General features: G+C 42.2%; 1 protein-coding gene across 2 annotated transcripts in view; it reads left to right on the top strand.

Annotated features, from left to right (window-relative positions):
* The window catches only part of TATDN1 (TatD DNase domain containing 1), a 29,955-nt gene that overhangs the window by 3,321 nt on the left and 7,669 nt on the right, over positions 1 to 18,965 (top strand). For both annotated transcript variants that reach the window (XM_026646367.2, XM_026646363.2), the window contains exons 3-9: positions 1,241 to 1,290; positions 6,131 to 6,194; positions 8,281 to 8,424; positions 8,516 to 8,558; positions 15,774 to 15,859; positions 15,966 to 16,006; positions 17,908 to 17,984. In XM_026646367.2, the coding sequence (XP_026502152.1) occupies positions 1,241 to 1,290; positions 6,131 to 6,194; positions 8,281 to 8,424; positions 8,516 to 8,558; positions 15,774 to 15,859; positions 15,966 to 16,006; positions 17,908 to 17,984 (505 nt within the window). The remainder of the gene's footprint in view (positions 1 to 1,240; positions 1,291 to 6,130; positions 6,195 to 8,280; positions 8,425 to 8,515; positions 8,559 to 15,773; positions 15,860 to 15,965; positions 16,007 to 17,907; positions 17,985 to 18,965) is intronic.

Below are 18,965 nucleotides of genomic sequence, written 5' to 3'. Positions count from 1 at the left end.
TATGGCAGTATTTTAAATCTTTCATTGGTCTATTTTGTAAAGCTGATAATTGTTCTTATAGTACATGGGCAAATGATAGGAGCATATTCAAAATACAAATAAGTATTAGTTTGTTTAGATTCCTGAAGATAGTTTCCCTCAGTCTATTGCTGTTTTATGAGGTGGAAGGATAAAGTAGCTAAGAAGTATGGCTGTAAGAAATACACAAAGTTATAAAATAACATTGTAGTAAAAGATACAGAGTAGAGCCAGATAATTTTTTTTATAAATGGCTTTTTGACTACATGGACATTTTTTTGAGAACGTTTCCATTTTCATTAAAAAATTGTAAATGAAAATTCTCTATTTTTTCAGTTTTGTTTGGTGGTGAAAATTCTACTTTCTTTCACTTTTTTTATTCTCTCCTCTCCATTTTCTAGTGGAAAACAGTGGGAGAAAGTTTAAAGAAAAAGTGAGTGTTTTTTTTCCCTCCACTGAAACAAAACTATTTTTTTATTGAAAAATAACATTTAGCTTCTTTTGACAATTTTCATGAAATATGCTGACCCTTTTTCCAACCAACTCTAAAGCAGAGTTATTTAGAGAAGCTAAAGGGAAATTAGACAATTTCCCCACTTACCAAAGAACTTGTAATTCATTTTAATTCTTCTCAATTCCGTAAATAAACAGCATTTGTTTAACTGCAGCCTTTCATTTGGATTTGGTTTCAATACTGGAGAACAAGTATTGAGTAAACATGAAGGCAGCTCAGCTCTTGAGGGAGGAACAGAAAATTGGTGGGGTTAGTTGGCCTACAGTCACCCACAGACATGTGAAGCAACACATTCTCTACCCATAGAGACAACTCAGCAGATGGGGGTCCATTCGGGCAGTGAGCTGTCAGACTGTTGGTGTGCTGAGGCACAGTGACCCACTATAAACTACTACTTTCAGCAAACACATTTTTCAGACATAGAGCTCAAGACGGCATTTATGTAACTAGGTCCTGATCCAAAGCCCATTGAAGTGTATGGAAAACATCCCGTTAACTTAAATAGGTTTTAGATCAGGTTCTTAGTCATTTGCATCCTCCTCCTATTTGCCTTCCTAAAGATTAACTAATTGTGTGTGTCCAAAGATTATCCATACCATGTTAAGCATAATATTAACGATACATAAATGGCTTTATTGCAAAGGAATGTGCAAGTTAAATTATGTTTTAAGAACTGGTCCTTAATTTACTAGATTTTTACTTTTGCAGATGACTTTTTGGATGTACTAGAGAGAGCAGTCAAAACTGGTGTTAAAAAGGTAACTTCTTTTATAGATTATGTATATGTGGTTTTGTTATGATGTTGTTAATTTTTAAAAATGGATTTTAACAGCCAGGGTTTTTAGGAATACTGAAGCTGTAACAAAAACAATTTTCTACTGAAATTAGCAACAATAAAAATGCCAGAAACTTTCTTTGGCATTGCAGAGTTTTCTGCAAAATCAAAATTCTTTGTACCCGGTATTACATCTTCCTGTGCACAATGATTAGCTGGTCACAAAAATACGTGTAAGGGCATCCTTTTTTCAAAAAACTTGTGTGTAGAACTTGTCATGGCCTGTTTTACAATGTAAGGCTATGCAAGCAGGGAGGGAGGGGGAAGTTTTCTGGGTGTGTTGTATTGCAGGAGGCCAGTATTGACTTCTGTTGTCTATGTAACTCTCTCACTTTGTGATTACCTCTATCAGCCTACACCAAATATTCATGTGGCCTTGATTCTGTAAACACTTTAGTTCAACGGTTCTCAAACTGGGGTCTGTGAGTCAGGTCTGGGGCCGCTGATCAATTCCTCCCCCTCCCAGTGCCTCCTGCATGCCTCGGAATAACTGTTCAGCAGCATGCAGGAGGCGCTGAGGGAGGAGGGGGAGGAGCGGGGACGGGGCATGTTCAGGGGAGGGGTCAGAAAGAGGCAGGAAAGAGGAGGGGTTGGGGTGGAGCGGGGGTGGGAAGTGTTGGGGCCTTGAGGGTGGGGATAAGGTCGGGGTTGAGTACCCCCAAGGAAAATTAGAAGCCGGCTTTAGTTCAATCATCTTCATATGCTTTTCACCTGTGTAAAGTTAAGCATGTCCATAGATGTCTGCAGGTTCAGGCCATTAGCTGACTCTCTGTTAGTAGATGTATTAACAGTAGATGTACTGTTAGTAGAATACTTACATGTATTTAAATTTATATCATTATGTGCAAACTTGGAACTCTTTGACTAAAATAATTGTTTTCATAAATTGTCCAAAGGCTCCTTCCCAACTCCAGTGACCAGTGAATATTCAAGAAACAAATATCCAGTCCCACTCCTTTTTATTGGACCTTTGTAAAATTAAAGAAATTGTTATTACAAACAAAAATACAAATCAGCAGTTTCATGATATTATAAAGATATTTTACTCTGTTAATAAAGCATACAGCTTAGTTTGTTTTAAAAAGAAAAACCCCTATCTCTTTCACAGGAACAAGTATTTTAATCTGAAAGGAGTTAAAATTTGGAGAGCAAGGGAAAAGTTCTCAAAGTAACTAATGTAGAATCAGTAATATTTAGCACTTATGTAAGTGCTGTACAAACATTATCCACTCCTCACAACACTCCTGTGTTGTAAACAATTAGGAATATTCCTATTTTGCGCACAGAGAAACTGATAAGTGTAGATTAAGTAATTTGCCCAAGAGCACATAGCAGAGCCCAGATTAGAATTCAGGAATTTCTTACTCTCAGCCATGTGCTCAGTTGTTTCCAGCTTGCATAGATTCAGAGGTCTCTTCTGTCTCTGTTTCCAGTTGCCTTAGAGTCTAAGGCTTAGACACTTAAATTGTTCTTTTGAAAATATTTCTATTTGTGTGAGTAGTTGTGCCTTATTGTGTGCTTAAGATGTATGCTGTGAACATTTATCCCTAAGCCTTGGCTGCAATGAGCTGGTTTGGGTTTAATTCACTCCTCTGATGCCCATTTAAGACTGACTATTGATTAGTTTTTTAAACTGTGGTAGTAATGACCCCACATAAACTCCCAAAGGACAGATACGTATGTTACTTCTAGGTATTTCCCAAAAACCATTTCCTCATTTATAGGAATGAGATCTGTAGGTACATCTTAAATTGACATGCAGTGTCACAATCATTATGTTGCTGTTTCGTTGCTCTCCTGATTAGTCCTAGAGAAGCTTGTATCTTTCACAGTAAGGGACTATTTCTCCTCAACGGAGCACAGTGACCAGTAACATTCATGGGAATTATGGACATATATCAAGTAGATAATAAACCCCAGTTACATCCAGAGTATATGAGAAATTTTTAAATTGTTTAGCTATCATGAGCATTGTTGGCCCTGATTCTGAAAAAAGGTAGGCACATACAATACATGTGTTATTATATACTCCTGGGGGAATTCTGCGCAAGTGCAGAATTAACGTCCCCACCGATTTTACTCTCCCCCCACAGAAAAACTGATTCACGCATCCCTCCTGGGCAGCGATCAGGGTTGGAGGGGCACATCTGGTTTGGGTGTCAGGAGAAGATGGAGGAGATGTAAATCGCCACCTTGGGGGACAGGGCTGGGTTCTCTCTGTCTCGCTCGCTATTGTGGTGCACTCATAGCTGGGGAGGGACAGGGCTGGGGATGCCCCAGCCGGTGGCTTCTACTGTGCACCAGGCTCCAGCTGCTAGTCTCGGCTGAGCTGGGGGGTGGGACTTCCTCTTCCCCTCCAGTGGCCACTCCTGAGGCCAGTGTTGGGTCAGACCCACCCCCGGGAACCTACCCTGGCTGCAGGAAGCTCCACCTTCCTTCTCCCTTCCCCCTGCTTCCTGTCGACATTGCTCCCTGGCTGCAGGGGAAGTGGTCACTGTATGAGGCACTACCCCCAGTCTGACCAACACCCACCCACCCACCCACCCAGAACCTCCCCCACCCAGCCCAACCCCTCTGTATCTGGACCTCCATCCCTGCACCCAGAATCCCCCAACAAGCCCCTGTGCATCCAGATCCCCCCTGCACCTAGACCCGCCACCAAGCCACTTGCACCCAGATTGCCCCACGCAGAACACTGACCTGGATCCCCCCCACTACGTCCTTTCATACTTGGATCCTGAGCCTGCTTGCCCCACACTTGGGTTGGGGGACAGGGCTGGGCGTGCGGGTGTGCGAGACTGTCCTCCGTGCTTGTTGTGGAGCCATATAGATGTACTAATATGCCTAGTATATAATCTATTTGTCAAAAAACATTTCCTGAATCTTTTTTGTAGTCTGTATTGTTACAGACATACTTGCTGACTGGTATTTTGAAATAAATTACCAAAATAATTGAAAATTTTGTGATTATATTGTGTTATTTTGACAAAATATGCAGAATTTTGCAGAATTTTAAAATGTGTGCAGATTTTTTAATTTTTTTGGTGCACAGTTCCCTCAGGACTAATAATTGCATACCTTAACTTGTATGTGCAATTGATGTGATTGCATATCCCAATGAAGTAATTATGTAGTCAAATGGCCAAATCTTAGCATTTGCACATATATTAACCTATTTGCACATGCTGTCACAGCTATCAACTGTTCATTTTGCACAAGTAATTTAAAATCCAATCCTGTGTTTCCAAAAACATACGATAGAAAATGTTCTATAGCAAAAGCATTACCTGGTTTGAAGAAAAACTAATAGAGCAGAACAATTGCCTTTGTTCTCCCTTGGGGGAATGAGACATGGCTTTATTGCAGACAATAAAACATTGGATGTACATCCAACATATGAAAGGTTAAGAAGACACTTAAAACTACAGTGTTAATGTAACAAACTCTGATGCTATGGTTAGAGCATGACACTGAGGGACAGAAACTCCTGAATTTATAATCCTGGGGCTCTAATACTGATTCCCTGGATGGCTTTTTAAAAATCACATAATACTTCTACTTTGATTTCCCCAACTGTAAAATGGGGATTATACTTTACAAATGAATTAATCCTCGCAGTACCAAATAAAGTGCCTTGAAGATGAAAATCAAAAAGGTCAATATTGTTATTAATAGTGGTATTGCAGTAATTGAATGGACTGTGACCGGCATTAAAGTGGGAGACTAATTTATGTACTACTGAACAAAAGCCACGATTTGGTCTATAGTACGTTCACTAATATGTCTCCTGAGAGTCTTAATGAATGCATGGTTTATCAGAATACTAATACACTTCTACCCCGATATAACGCGGTCCTCGGGAGACAAAAAATCTCACCGCGTTATAGGTCCGACCGCATTATATCAAACTTGTTTTGGCCCCCCTGTTCCTTGCTCCCTGACCGCCCCCTCCAGAGACCCCCATCCCTAATCACCCCCAGGACCCCACCAAACCCCCCTGTGCCCTGACTGCTCCGACCCCTATCCACCCGCCCTTGCCCTGCCCCCTGACAGGCACTCACCGGCAGCGGCGGGAAGCGGAGCAGCCCGGCCCCAGCCGCTCCACTCTGCCACCTCCCAACCGCGGCGCTCCGCTTCCCGCCGCAGGTGAGTGCGGGGAGGTTGGGGAAAGGGCGCCCCCCCATACTCGCCTGCAGTGGGAAGCGGAATGCTGCGGCTGGGATCTGGCGGAGTGGAGTGGGCTGGGGGCGGGCTACTCCGCTTCCGCCGCTGCTGGTGAGTGCGAGGGGGATCCCTCTCCCGAGTGACACGGCTAGGGCCGGGGTGAGGGAAGTAGAGCGGGCTACTCCCGGCCCCCCGCTAATCCCTCGGGCCACTCTGGGACTGCGGGGCCCCCAAAAGTGCCCTCCCACAGCTCCTGCCCCCAGACCCGGGGGGGGGAGGGGGAAAGCACCTGACTGCCCCCGACACCCTCTGCCCCTTATCAAACCCCTTGGCCCTGGCCTGGCACCTTTAACACGGTGCTCAGAGCAGCGTATCAGAGCTTTACAGCCTTGTATGCGAACCCGCCTTATATTGGGTCGCGTTATATCAGGGTAGAGGTGTATATTCATAATACAAATAGCTGCTTGGCTTTTCTCTGTCTAGGTTCTTCTGTGATTTCTGTCACTGGTATCTGAGTGCCTTTTGAAGCATTTCCTGGTTCTTTGCTGATAATTCAAAGTTGAACACACATTTACTAACAATATTTTTCTTCATTTTAGTTTATGATTACAGGCGGAAATCTACAAGATAGTAAAGATGCATTGCAGCTGGCACAGACAAACGGTATCCTTACTTTAAAATACATGATATATATTTAATCTCTGGAGCTGTAGATTTCCCTCTTCCCCATGGTAATTAACATTTAAAATTACTTATTCCTGGAGCTATTGGCAGAATCCACATTACTCAGAATAAAGAAAAGAAAAAATATATCCGGGTCAGATGGATATATTCTACATGATTTATTTCTTGTTATTACAGAGGGCTTGAGGTATTGGTGGATATCAGTCCTTCCTATCTTCTGTTTCTGTATTTCTAGATAAAACAAATGAAGGGTGTTTTTGGAGGAGGAGTACTTCTCTATCATAGAAGAATGAACAGAATAGCCAGCTCCCCTTATTATCTATTTCAGGGATTTTCAAAAGGCATTTGCCAGTCTGCAGAGGCATACATTGTAGAATATTCTTCAGTCTTATGGAATTCCAGCTAAAGTTATCAACATCATCAATGCTGTATACAGCAATGCAAAGTGTACTGTAGGAGTGTACTACCAGACAACAGCGTGGTTCAGCATGGACAGTGGTATGAAACAGGGCTGCATTGTGTATCTGATAATGAAGCAGCCTATTACCAACACAAACACTGGCATAGCATGGGTAGTTACCTAATGCCTAGAAGACCCCGACTTCTGGTGATATCGGGCTATTGAACGACACCCCCAAAAGCTACAAATGAAGACAGACACCTTGGCAAAAACAGGAAGCCAAGCAGGGCTCAAAATCAGTTACGCCAACACAAACATCCTTGAAACACGAATGTTTTGCTGTGACATCCTATTGTAAGGTAAAACCATCAAAAAAGTAGAATAGAAGTTCATTTACCTGGGTAGCACCAGACTAGCCAATGGAGACCTCAGGAAAGAAATGACAACAAGGATAGGAAAGGCATCCACAGCATTCACTAAACTCAACAACGTATGGAAATCAAAGATATAGAGTGCCAAAACAAAACGGAGAATTGTCAACTCAAACGTAATCTCAGTGCTAATAGAGCTGGAGATCTACCAAACAAACAGAAAACCAGGTGCTTTTGAAAATAAGTGCCTTTGAAAGATCCTAGGCCTTGGATGGAAAGATTTCATCACCAGTGAAAAGAGCCAAGAAATTACGAACCAGCAACTTGTCTCTACCAGAATCAGAAGGAAGTGCTTGAGGTATTTGGGGCATATACTCTGGATGCCAACACCCAGACTTTCACATGAACCTGTCAAGTGGAAACCAACTGGTGAGAGGAAACAAGGGTGCCGAAGAAAAATCTTAAGAAGAAGCCTTAGTAGGGAGGGCAGAACAGTTGGTCTGAACACCATAGAGCAGATGGAAGCAGCAGCTAATGACAGAAGGGGATGGAAGAGACTCACAACTCTGGTGTGAGAAGGATGTAATAATAATACTTCTCTGGCCCCTGCCCTTCTGGAGCCAGCTGAAATGCTAGTATAGTATTTACTGCTCGGGCTTGCAGTGCCACACAGTGTGGAGTTTGTGCTGATTGTAGTAACATGACTACCATGTGGAATGGGGATATTTTTCTCTTTATTGCAGTGTTTGCAGGTTCCCCTTTCTCTTTCTGTTTGAAAGCAACCTCCAACCACTGTTCACCTAGATCCCTATTTAGCAGATCATTTAAGCATGTGAATGATCCCATCCCTATTCAGCAAAGCAGTTAAGCCTGTGCTTAAAATTCAGTATATGCTTAAATGCTCTGTTGAATAAGGCTGGGATTATTCATGTGCTTAAGTGTTTTGTTGAGTTGTGGCATTAACATCCTTCACAAACATACCCACAAATTCTGTTAATGTAACCTATGGTGTCAAAGTGTCAAAACTTCTCGACAAGTTACCCCCTTACCTAGCTGAACTGAATCTCTCCCACCCCAACAAGGATTGCATAGGAGATTGGAGCAGGTGAGAGTAAGAAAGTCACATGTTAAATCATGAGCCTCAGAGCTGAAGGTCACCTGGTTTGCTTGAACCAGCCCAGTTTCTGCCCAGGGTTTGCCCCAGGGAAAAAATAAATTCAGTATGAGTTGCTGTTAATTTAATATAAATGTATTGTATTCCTGGAAATAAAATTCTAATACTGTTATGCACTAGACATGTTTTACAGTACGGTTGGCTGTCATCCCACCCGCTGTGGAGAATTTGAGCAGAATGACCCTGACCAATATTTAGCTGAATTGCAAAATCTAGTTGAAAAAAATAAGGAGAAGATCAGAGCAATTGGGGAATGTGGCCTGGGTAAGTATTGTTGGGATAGCTCAAGATTATTCTCTTTTGCTGTATTCCTAAAAAAGCAAGGAATTGATTGTTCCTTTTTTTTCTTTTGTAGATTTTGATAGATTAGAATTTTGCCCTAAAGACACCCAACTCAAGTAAGAAAGATTTCATAACTATAGAGACTGATGTATAAATCTTTACAGCGATTTACAACATTTTTCATTTTGTATTATAGCAACTGGCATTTGTTGGTATGTAGACCTTATCCTGTCTGTAAAATACACTTATTCTAACTTGAAGTCTGATAAGCTATTATTTTTTGACCAGCAATAATGATTTTATAGGAAAGAGACCTACATTCAAGAAAAATCAGGTACTTAGGGTGCAATTCACAATAAAATTTAGGTGGTTAAATTCCAGAGTTAAACACCTAAATCCCAGTGTACAACCTCACTGCAATCCATGAAACTCCTTCTTGGCTGACGTCTAACCCTCTAGATGCCTAAACTCACTCAGCACCTAACTTTTTGCTGTAAAAGTTCCATAGTTGCTTAAATTGTAGACCTTGGGACATGTGCACTGATGCCTCCGTCTAGGCTTCCAGACACCTGTCTCTCACCAAAGCCCCAGAGCAATCTGTGAATTGGGGGACGATAGGCATTTGGCCGCCTAAGTTGCATGCAGGGCCTGATGTGGTAGGCAACCTCTGAGCACACCGAACAGATTGGGTTCCATTCAGAATCTGGCTGGAGGAGGTTGTGGTGCCCACCTTACAACTTTTATCCCTGTGTTTAGAGCACTCACCTGGGATGTGGGAGCCGCAGATTCAATTTCTCCCTCTCTGCCAGAGTTGTAGAAAGGATTTGAACAGGGGTCTCTCCCACCTCTCAGGAGGGTGGTCTAACTACGGGATATTCTGATGTGGAGCTCCCTCAGTCTCTCCTGTTGAAGCTGTTCCACTGTGGATAAATAATGAAAGAGTGATTGGAGCAAGGGGATTGGCTCCCACCTAATGTGCTGGCTTTTGCGGATTGCAATGTTGTTCCTGTGATTTTTCTAGGCACCTAAAAGGCACTGTGATGCTCAGCGTTGCGATGCTAAGTTCCTTTATGGAGTGTTGTGTCCAGTTCAGGGTGCCACATTTCAGGAAAGATGTGGATAAGTTGGAGAAAGTCCAGAGAAGAGCAACAAAAATTATTAAAGGTCTAGAAATCATAACCTATGATGGAAGATTGAAAAAATTGGTTTTGTTTAGTCTGGAGAAGAGAAGACATAAGTTTTCAAATACATAAAAGGTTGTTACAAGGAGGAGAGAGGTAAACTGTTCTCTTTAACCTCTGAGGATAAGACAAGAAGCAATGGGCTTAAATTGCAGCAAAGGCGGTTTAGGTTGGACATTAGGAAAAACTTCCTGTCAGGATAGTTAAGCACTGGAGTAAATTTCCTAGAGAGTTTGTGGGACTCTGTCATTGGAGATTTTTAAGAGCAGGTTAGACAAATACCTTTCAGGGATGGTCTAGACCAGAGGTGGGCAAACTACAGCCTGTGGGCCACATCTGGCCCGTGGGACCCTCCTGCCCGGCTCCTGAGCTCCTGGCCCGGGAGGCTAGCCCCTGGCCCCTCCCCCACTGTTCCCCCTCCCCTTCAGCTCACTGCGCCACTGGCACAATGCTCTGGGTGGCGGGGTGGCTAACTCTTGCCGGGCAGCGCAGCTGCAGAGCCGCGGCCTGACCCGGTACTCTCTAATGTGCGGTGGTGTGGCTGACTCCAGCCAGGCAGCGTGCCTGGAGCACTGCCAGCCACCGGTGCTCCAGGCAGTGCGGTAAGGGAGTAGGTGGTGGGGTGGATAGATGGCAGCGGAGTTCGGGGGTGGTGGTCAGAGGGTGTGGATAGGGGTCGGGGTGGTCAGAGGGCGGGGAACGGGGGGGGTTGAATGGGGGTAGGGGTCCCGGGGGGGCAGTTAGGAAGGAGGGGGTGGGTTGGATGGGGCGGCAGGAGGCTGTCAGGGGCAGGGGTTCGGGGGCAGTCAGGGGACAGGGAGAAGGGGTGGTTGGATGGGGCAGGGATCCCGGGAGGGCAGTCAGGAATGAGAGGAGGGGTTGGATGGGGCGGCGGGGGGAAGTCGGGCAGGAGTTCCAGGGGCGGCCAGGGAACAGGGGGGAGGGAGTGGATGGGGCAGAGGTCCTGGGGGGGCCATCAGAGGGCGAGAAGCAGGGGGGGGGGTCGATAGGGGGTGGCGGCTGGGCCACGCCTGCCTGTTTGGGGAAGCACAGCCTCCCCTAACCAGCCCTCCATACAATTTCGGAAACCCGATGCGGCTCTCAAGCCAAAAAGTTTTCCCGCCACTGGTCTAGATAATACTTAGTCCTTCCATGAGTGCAGGGGACTGGACTAGATGACCTCTTGATGTCCCTTCCAGTCCTATGATTTTATTCCACTCTTAATATTGTAAAACTACTCTTATACCTGACATTGAATCAATACTTCCCTTGCTGTAAAATCAGTGAGAATTTGTGAGTTTCTGGATAGGAGATGCTTTCACTGACTTTGCTATTCAAGAACTGTCAGGAGCTCCAGTCCGGAGGGAAGCCTACAATAGGCAAAAACAACAAGGAGTCCAGTGGCACCTTAAAGACTATGCCCAAATAAATCTGTTAAGCTTTCGTGGGTAAAAAACCTCATTTCTTCAGATGCATGCATGGTTTTACTCCATGAATCTGAAGAAGTGAGGTTTTTACCCACAAAAGCTTATGCCCAAATAAATCTGTTAGTCTTTAAGGTGCCACCGGACTCCTTGTTGTTTTTGTGGATACAGACTAACACAGCTACCCCTGATACTTGACACCATACAATAGGCAGTGGCATAGAAGCTGAGCTCTGGGGAAGGAAGGCCTGTAGAAGGGAGTGGAACTGTCAGAGAGGATAAAGCCTGCAGTGGATAAGGGGGCAAGATATTGGCAAGGGAGGCCTTAGGAGCAGGGCAATCTAGGAAAGCTGGTGAGGAGCGGGCCGGTTTGTCAAAGGACAAAGCATGCAGTAAGGAGCAGGGAAGGGACAGAGTTGTTCTGATGGAGGCATGCTGGCACTGCACTCAGAATTGGGTTGTGTTGTTGGGGAGGAAACCCTGCAGAAATGAGTAGGGCTGTCTAGGGAAGCAGTTGAGAAATACATTTTTGACAGTAGATGATACATTTCAACAAAATGACCTTTGGACTTGTGGATGATGCTTGCACATTGCTGTCCGAGCAGGGAGAGAACTAATGTCATTCACAGAAGTGGAGAGGTTACTTAGGACTTTTTACACTTTGCACCTGCAGTAGGAAGGTGTAGCTTTCGCTACAGAAGGTATAGTGGCTTGTAAATAGGCTAAAAGCTACAACATTCCCATGCTACTGCTCTAGCCTCTTGTAGTAAGAGGATCAGCCAAGTGGCCAGCATATTTTTTCTTGTTCTTATTATTAGTTTCCAGTAGCAACCAAAATGTGCTGAATTCAATGAAGCACAGCCTGGTGAAGACTTGTTCAACCATTGCTGTGAAATGAAACATTGGAATAGTGAGCAGGAGTAGATGCTGTCACTTTGAAGATTCTTCTGTTTCCTAAACAGAGCCTGAGCTACTGAAATAAATCTTTAGTCTAATTGTTCCTTTCCACTATACAAGCTAACAGACAGCTATCTGAATCAGCATGGTCAGTGATGCAAGTGCTTGACTTATAGTTTTAGTAGGCTAGAGGAAAACCTCTAATCAACCATACTTAAATTGGAGTGGGAGGGTAGAAGAGGGAAAATAGAACAGGGAGATCATCTGTGAGTTGCAGAGGCAGAAAGTCTCTACCATCGGATTGTTCAATGGATTGTGTGAAATAAATTGGTTTTGTCAGTTCAGTTCCTGTTGGCTCCACTTAGCATCCTTGCTGGAAATCACCACAGAGAAAAGATAGATGGGGGTTGGAGGGGAGGGGAATGAGAGCAGGCAACAAAGAAATGTAAAATGGGGAAAGACACATGCCACTTTTAGATTTGTAAATTTAATTTTATTATTTTCTTATATATTTTTGCATTTTGCTGGCAGCTGTCCTACATATGTCTGGGAAAATTACTGTTAAGAGAGTTTTAAAATTGCATGCCATAGTGTTAGGCATTTGGAGTTTCAAACCAAGATAAGGCAAAGTTTTAAAATTAATAATTTTTAAAACATCATGAGAACACTGAAAGAAAAAAACAAAATGGTGGAGTGAGTGTAGCCAATTTTCCAGTTGTCATTTTAGAGGGAGTCAAACTGTTATACTAGTTAAGATTGCTAGCAGTCAGCCAGATGTTATCCTGTAAGAGAAGAAAAGTGACACCATTTCCTAGTTATACCTGAGTATGACTTCTAAGTTCCATTTCATGCTTAAACGCTATTTTCTGTTGTAGTGTAACTTTGTTTCCTTGGGGACAATTTTCTATGAAGATTAGAGGATATCTGCCACCTGTTTTGCACAGCCATTCATGATGAAAGTTCTTTGGTAAAGCTGCCCCAAGAGCAGTTTCTATCAAGTTTTCCTTCTTCCTCTTTCTCACCTGTTGCAGTGTAGAAATCATAAAAATTGGCCAGGAGATTCAGGGATATGTATTAATGTAACATGAATAACTTTCAAGTTGATGGAATTCCTTTAGTGTGTTGTCTGGATACTGTGTTTATATTAATTTGGATTCTTTGGTTAAATAATAGTTGGTTGCTAGCTATTATAGCTTTTGTGGTTAAATAATTGAGGTGGTTTGACAGCTGGCTTTATATATATATATATATATATATATATATATAGCTATTGGTTTTTTCCTCCCCTCTCCCTTGGGAAGAGTAGGCTTTGTGTGACTGTCCCTTGATTGATGCTAGTTCTCTGGTGCTACCACTCATTCTTTTTTTTTTTTTCTTTTTTTTGCATTTGTCATGTTTTTCTTTCCCCTTGTTCTGTATGTATGGTTATCATATTAAGTATTTATTAATATATGTCCAGTCCACTCTGGTGCTGTGCATCATACATACCTGCATGTAGACTGGATTTTCCCTTTAAAGGGTTTTTTAGGTGCGAGGATAGGAATACTCTGTGCTTATTAGTTTAAGCAACAAAATATAAAGAAACTTGACAAATGCAGTAAGTATCATTTTGTTGGGCCGGCAGCAATGTCCTCTTGCCTCGTCCAATTAATGTTATCCTCCAAAGTGTTTACTCACAGTGAGTCTGCTATTCATTCTTGGCCATATGACATGCATAAGTGCCCCCTCACATTTCCTGATCAGTTGTAATTTGCCAGTCTGGTGACAGCTTGGCAGCCAACCAACCAGAAATGATCAATGTAGCAAGCTAGAGACAGAACTAGCTACAAACGGAAATTGACATGGTCGTGGAAATACTAATTGGTTTGCTTTGGTAAGTGTGTTGGGAAAACTGGCAACCTAGTTGGTTTCCCTCCGCCCACCCTTCCGTATGTCTTTATAGAACTCCTACATTACTACTGACCCTTCATCCATCAAAGAAGAGACTAGCAGGGGGTAGAAAAGGCAGGGAGAGGGAGAAAGATAAGAGAGACTAGGCAAACCAAATGCAGAAAAAAAGGAGGAGGAGAGGAGATAGATAACAGAAGATCTGAAGAGGGTTCAGATAGATAGAAGGAGAAATAGGGCAGAAATAATAGTAGTGATCCTAATGTTGGTACCTCAATCTTCCATTGAGAAATGACATACCAAAATTTAAAGTCTTTCTTGGTAGCCTACCATACAAGTAAAATAACTGGCAGCCTGCTACCTAATTATAGCTGTTTGAGGGTATAAAGGCCAGGGGAATGCTCCCCTGTTTTCTCCAACCCACAGATACACAATTTGATTGTTCTTTGTGCTGTTGATATCCAGATGACATTAACCCCCTCCTGTTTCCTAACTTTTTTGGGAGAAGTGCTGCAATTGTGCAAAATTTAAACCTAAAGTTCCTCAATTTTTAAAGCTTCCTGGAGATAATTCAGTTTTTTTTTTTTTAAGGGGGGGGGGAAGAAAGGGAAGGTCACACTTCTGATTCAGTGTCTGCCCAGCATAAACCCCTTTGCATTCCCCCAATGTTGCCATTCCTGACCTCTTATTAACTGACTACCAAAATGTATCACTTAATATAGTAATGTGCCCAGGGGAAGACTTCCCTTTAAAGATCTATCCTTTAGTCATTTCACAGGCAAAAACTCCCATTCAGTGGAACCATTAGTGCGGTAATACTCAGACTTCAGTAGTTCAGGAGCCAAATTAGCCATCAACATTATCTAAAAGAACCACCGTAGTGCAAATTCATTGTTCCATTTACTGTCCATACCAGTGGTTCTCAAACTTTTTTTTTTCACAGACCACTTGAAAATTGCTGAGGGTCTCAGCAGACCACTTAATGGCCTTTCCAAATGTTGTTTGTACCATTAGCGAACTACTATTGAAAAGCGCTTTGGATAAAAACATTATATAAAAAAAGCCTTAATAATAAACATTTTTTTGTTCTATAAATAAAGTGCACAACTCATATTTTAATATCCGTAGTCTTCACTTTCGAATGCGATGGTTGTGCCCTCTCTCCCCTGCCGTGGCAACCCCTGAGCTGGGGCTGGGAAGAAGGGGGTTCTCTCCCCTGCCACAGCAGCCACAGAGCTGCCATCTCTCCCCGGCAGCTGCAGTCCTGGAGCTGGGGAAAGTCACCTCTTTCTCTGGCCGCCGCAGCCCTGCATGCCCCAAATTCCCCCTACCCCCTCTTCTCACCCACCCTCTCTTGCCCGCCCCAAGGCCACCACTTCACCTTACATGTGCGTCTTCTCCAGGGTCCAGGCTCTCAATTAGTGGAGCCATGGCTGAATGGCTCCACTAATTTAGGTGGGTGGCCCTTCATTCTCTCATGTGCGACCGCCCAGGCGTGCACCTTAGAGGGAACTATCCACAGACCGCCTGAATGGAACTCGCAGACCACAGTTTGAGAACCTCTGATCTATACTATTTATGTATTATATATATAAATTATCACACCAAAATGACTGACCAAGTATTCAACGATTGGCTAATAACATTGTAAAAGCATCCTGATTGGCTAATAACTTAGATTGGTTAATAATCAAATCACAGTGTTTTAATATCACGTGCTGCAAAGAGCCACAGGAGACCCATTAAAGAGCCTCTTGTGGCTCCTGAACCTCAGTCTGAATCTCACTGCTTTAGTGTCTTAAATCTTGTGGACAAAAATGCACATGGGTTTTTGCTGTTGTTTTTTTTTTAAAAAAGACCATTTTGCCTCATGGCATCCTTTTCACTGTTTTTATTCAATCTTGCACTGAATTTCTATCTAAAAACATTTTTTTTCTTACAGATACTTTGAAAAGCAATTTGACCTGTCAGAGCAAACAAAATTGCCAATGTTTCTCCACTGTAGAAATGCACACACTGAATTTTTAGGTGGGTTTTGCTCAAGACTGAATGTGACAAAAGTTTTTAATAGTTTGCTTTTGCCCTTTAGCAAACAGTTAGTTTTGCTTATATTGTTCTTTCTTTTAATTGGTAGAGATAATGAGAAGGAATAGAGAGAGATGTGTGGGAGGAGTGGTAAGTATGAACCACCTTATAATAAATTATATTCAATCTAGCACTCATTTCATTGTTTTGGGTACTATCCTTTTGTTTGTAATATAATCTCAGTAGATTTCCGGTTAAACCATTTAAACCACTCTAAATCCATAGTAACTTTACAATCCCTTTCACTACTTTTATCCTTCCCATTGTTGCTTTTCCAACAGTTTCTTGCAAGGTATGAGGATTGGTCAAGGAGAGAGAGACTTTGCAGCTGACATCAGCAGTTTTTATTGGCTTGCCAGAAGTGCAGCTTTAAGCACTTCTTGCTTAAACTGGCCCCTTCCCAATTCTGAAGCCTCTACAGTTGCAGTTAGTTGTAAGGAGTACTAATCCTGTCTAGAAATTGAAACCCAATATCAAATGGTGGGTTTTGTACATGGACATGGGCAAGGTTCAGTTTAGATCAGTGGTTCCCAAACTTTAACAACCTGTGAACCCCTTTCACTAAAATGTCAAGTCTCATGAACCCCCTCCTAAAAATGAATATTTCCAGGGATTTTCGCCTTTACCGGAGTATACATTATAAAAGCAGTGATCTTGGAAATATAAAATTTGTTTTTATGACATGCTTATTACACAATATTTATTAATTATTTATCATTACAGTATTTTTATTACATTATGAAAATGGTAACACTCTTCCAAGATCTCACTTTCGTAGCTTGTATCACTTTGAATAAGCCTGTTATAAGACAAGGCTCCTATGCTTCATCAAGGAGTATCAGATGTGAAACAGTGTGAAGGTATTTAAAAAGCCAACTCAAAGAGTTCCTCCTACACAAGCATTCAGGTCTCGAGCAGTCCAGGCAAACAACGCACGTTACAACAAAGCTTAAACTTGTTCTTCATAATAATTATAAAAACAATACTAGCTGCCTATTTACTTTTAAAAACAGCAAAAAATATCCACCTCCCTTTCCATTTCTTAGAAGGAGTCTTGAAGTTTAAATCTCCTCGGTGTGATAGATATGCTTGCTTTGATCTGCTTAGCTTTTGGAAGTCCAGGGGCTGTTGGCCCCAGGCTGCCCAGGGTTCCTAGGGACAGCTCTGTCCGCCATTAGGGAATTTTTTCCTGAGAACCCCCTGTAACATTTCGCAAACCCCCAGTGGTTCACGAACCCCAGTTTGGGAAACACTGGTTTAGATATTGATTGGTAGGATACTGTATCACCAAGAGTAAAAAAAAAAATAGGTCATACTTTTAACATAAGGGTCATGCTTACATCACTCCAAACGAGTCTGTTTTAGTGATGAAGTCCTCTCCATCGTTGGTCCTACTGCCGCTACTGTCTAGGATGCCTTTTCTGTGATTGACAAACTGCACTTTTTCTGGTGCAACTAACTTTGTACCACTGCATTTTTAATTTCTTGTCTGTTGCATGCTCCAGCATGAACTGTAACCACAAACATTCACTTTTTTATATCAAAACACTTTGTCAAAACTATGTCCCGATGTAACTTTCAACCAGTATATATCTGCAGAAATTTTAATGTTAAAAATATAACTGCAAACCAAAGGACAATTTTTTAAAAAACGCTTGCAGGTTACTTTAAGATATAATCATCATCCCTGGCAAAGAGAGAAGGGCAGGCCATCCTTCTGAAACACTTTCAAAGCCAACACTACTTGTCAAGGGGCTGCATTCTTTTTTCAATATTCAGATGCAGAATTCAGCCTGTTACCCTCTTGTCCAAAAGCAAAAGTGCTATCAGATGAGCCTTACTGACTCTCTAATTCACTGAATTCTATATAAATATATCTTACATATTACCTCTGGTTTTTACTTTACAATTAAGAACTATAAATATTTACACAAATATTAATTTTGGGTTACAGGTTACATACTTTTATGTAATAAAAACATCTTTTTTAGGTACATTCATTTGATGGCACAAAGGAAGAAGCAGCTGCTATAATAGATTTGGATCTCTATATAGGAATAAATGGTTGGTAAGTTCTTTTCAACAAATTCTATTTTAAAATGGTTTCATAACTTGAAATGTAATTACTTTTTTAAATGAGGTTAAGTCTTCAAAGCTCATTAGACTAAGTGATCATTTGTAGACAGATTTAGATTTGCACTTATTAATCTGTTAACTGCAAAAAGTTCTTAATTCACAGGTCAAATACATTCCCCTTTACTCACTGAGATAATCTAGTCTTGGGCCCTTTCTGAGACTCTCCATGCCAATTCTTGTTTGTAAATAAATGAGGTGATGGAGTGTAGAGGCAGCTGTATTTTTGGACAGACTGTAAAAAAAGTAAACTACATTGTCTAGTCCAAAAGTAACCAAGAATTAATGTGACCAGCCTGATCTACCAACGGACTGGGCTGAAATCACACTATTAATTATACTGAGATGTAACTGTTCGATTTACATGAGCTCAGACTGCTACACCCTTTGGCAGGAGCCTTTAAGTTATCCAGGTGAACACAGAAACCCAGCAGAAGCTTCCACAGGTTTTACCAGGTCAGTGTGGCTGTAGAAGCTAATTTGTGGAACGAACTAGGACTAACGTAAGAATGGCCATACTGGGTCAGACCAAAGGTCCATCCAGCCCAGTATCCTGTCTACCGACAGTGGCCAATGCCAGGTGCCCCAGAGGGAGTGAACCTAACAGGTAATGATCAAGTGATTTCTCTCCTGCCATCCATCTCCACCCTCTGACAAACAGAGGCTAGGGACACCATTCCTTACCCATCCTGGCTAATAGCCATTAATGGACTTAACCTCCATGAATTTATCTAGTTCTCTTTTAAACCCTGTTATAGTCCTAGCCTTCAAAACCTCCTCAGGCAAGGAATTCCACAGGTTGACTGTGCGCTGTGTGAAGAACTTCCTTTTATTTGTTTTAAACCTGCTGCCCACTAATTTCATTTGGTGGCCCCTGGTTCTTATATTATGGGAACAAGAAAATAACTTTTCCTTA

Source organism: Terrapene carolina, unplaced genomic scaffold (genome assembly GCF_002925995.2).
Source record: "Terrapene carolina triunguis isolate 2854851 unplaced genomic scaffold, T_m_triunguis-2.0 Scaffold58, whole genome shotgun sequence".
NCBI lineage: Eukaryota > Metazoa > Chordata > Testudines > Emydidae > Terrapene > Terrapene triunguis.
This window is presented reverse-complemented; position numbering and strand designations above follow the sequence as displayed.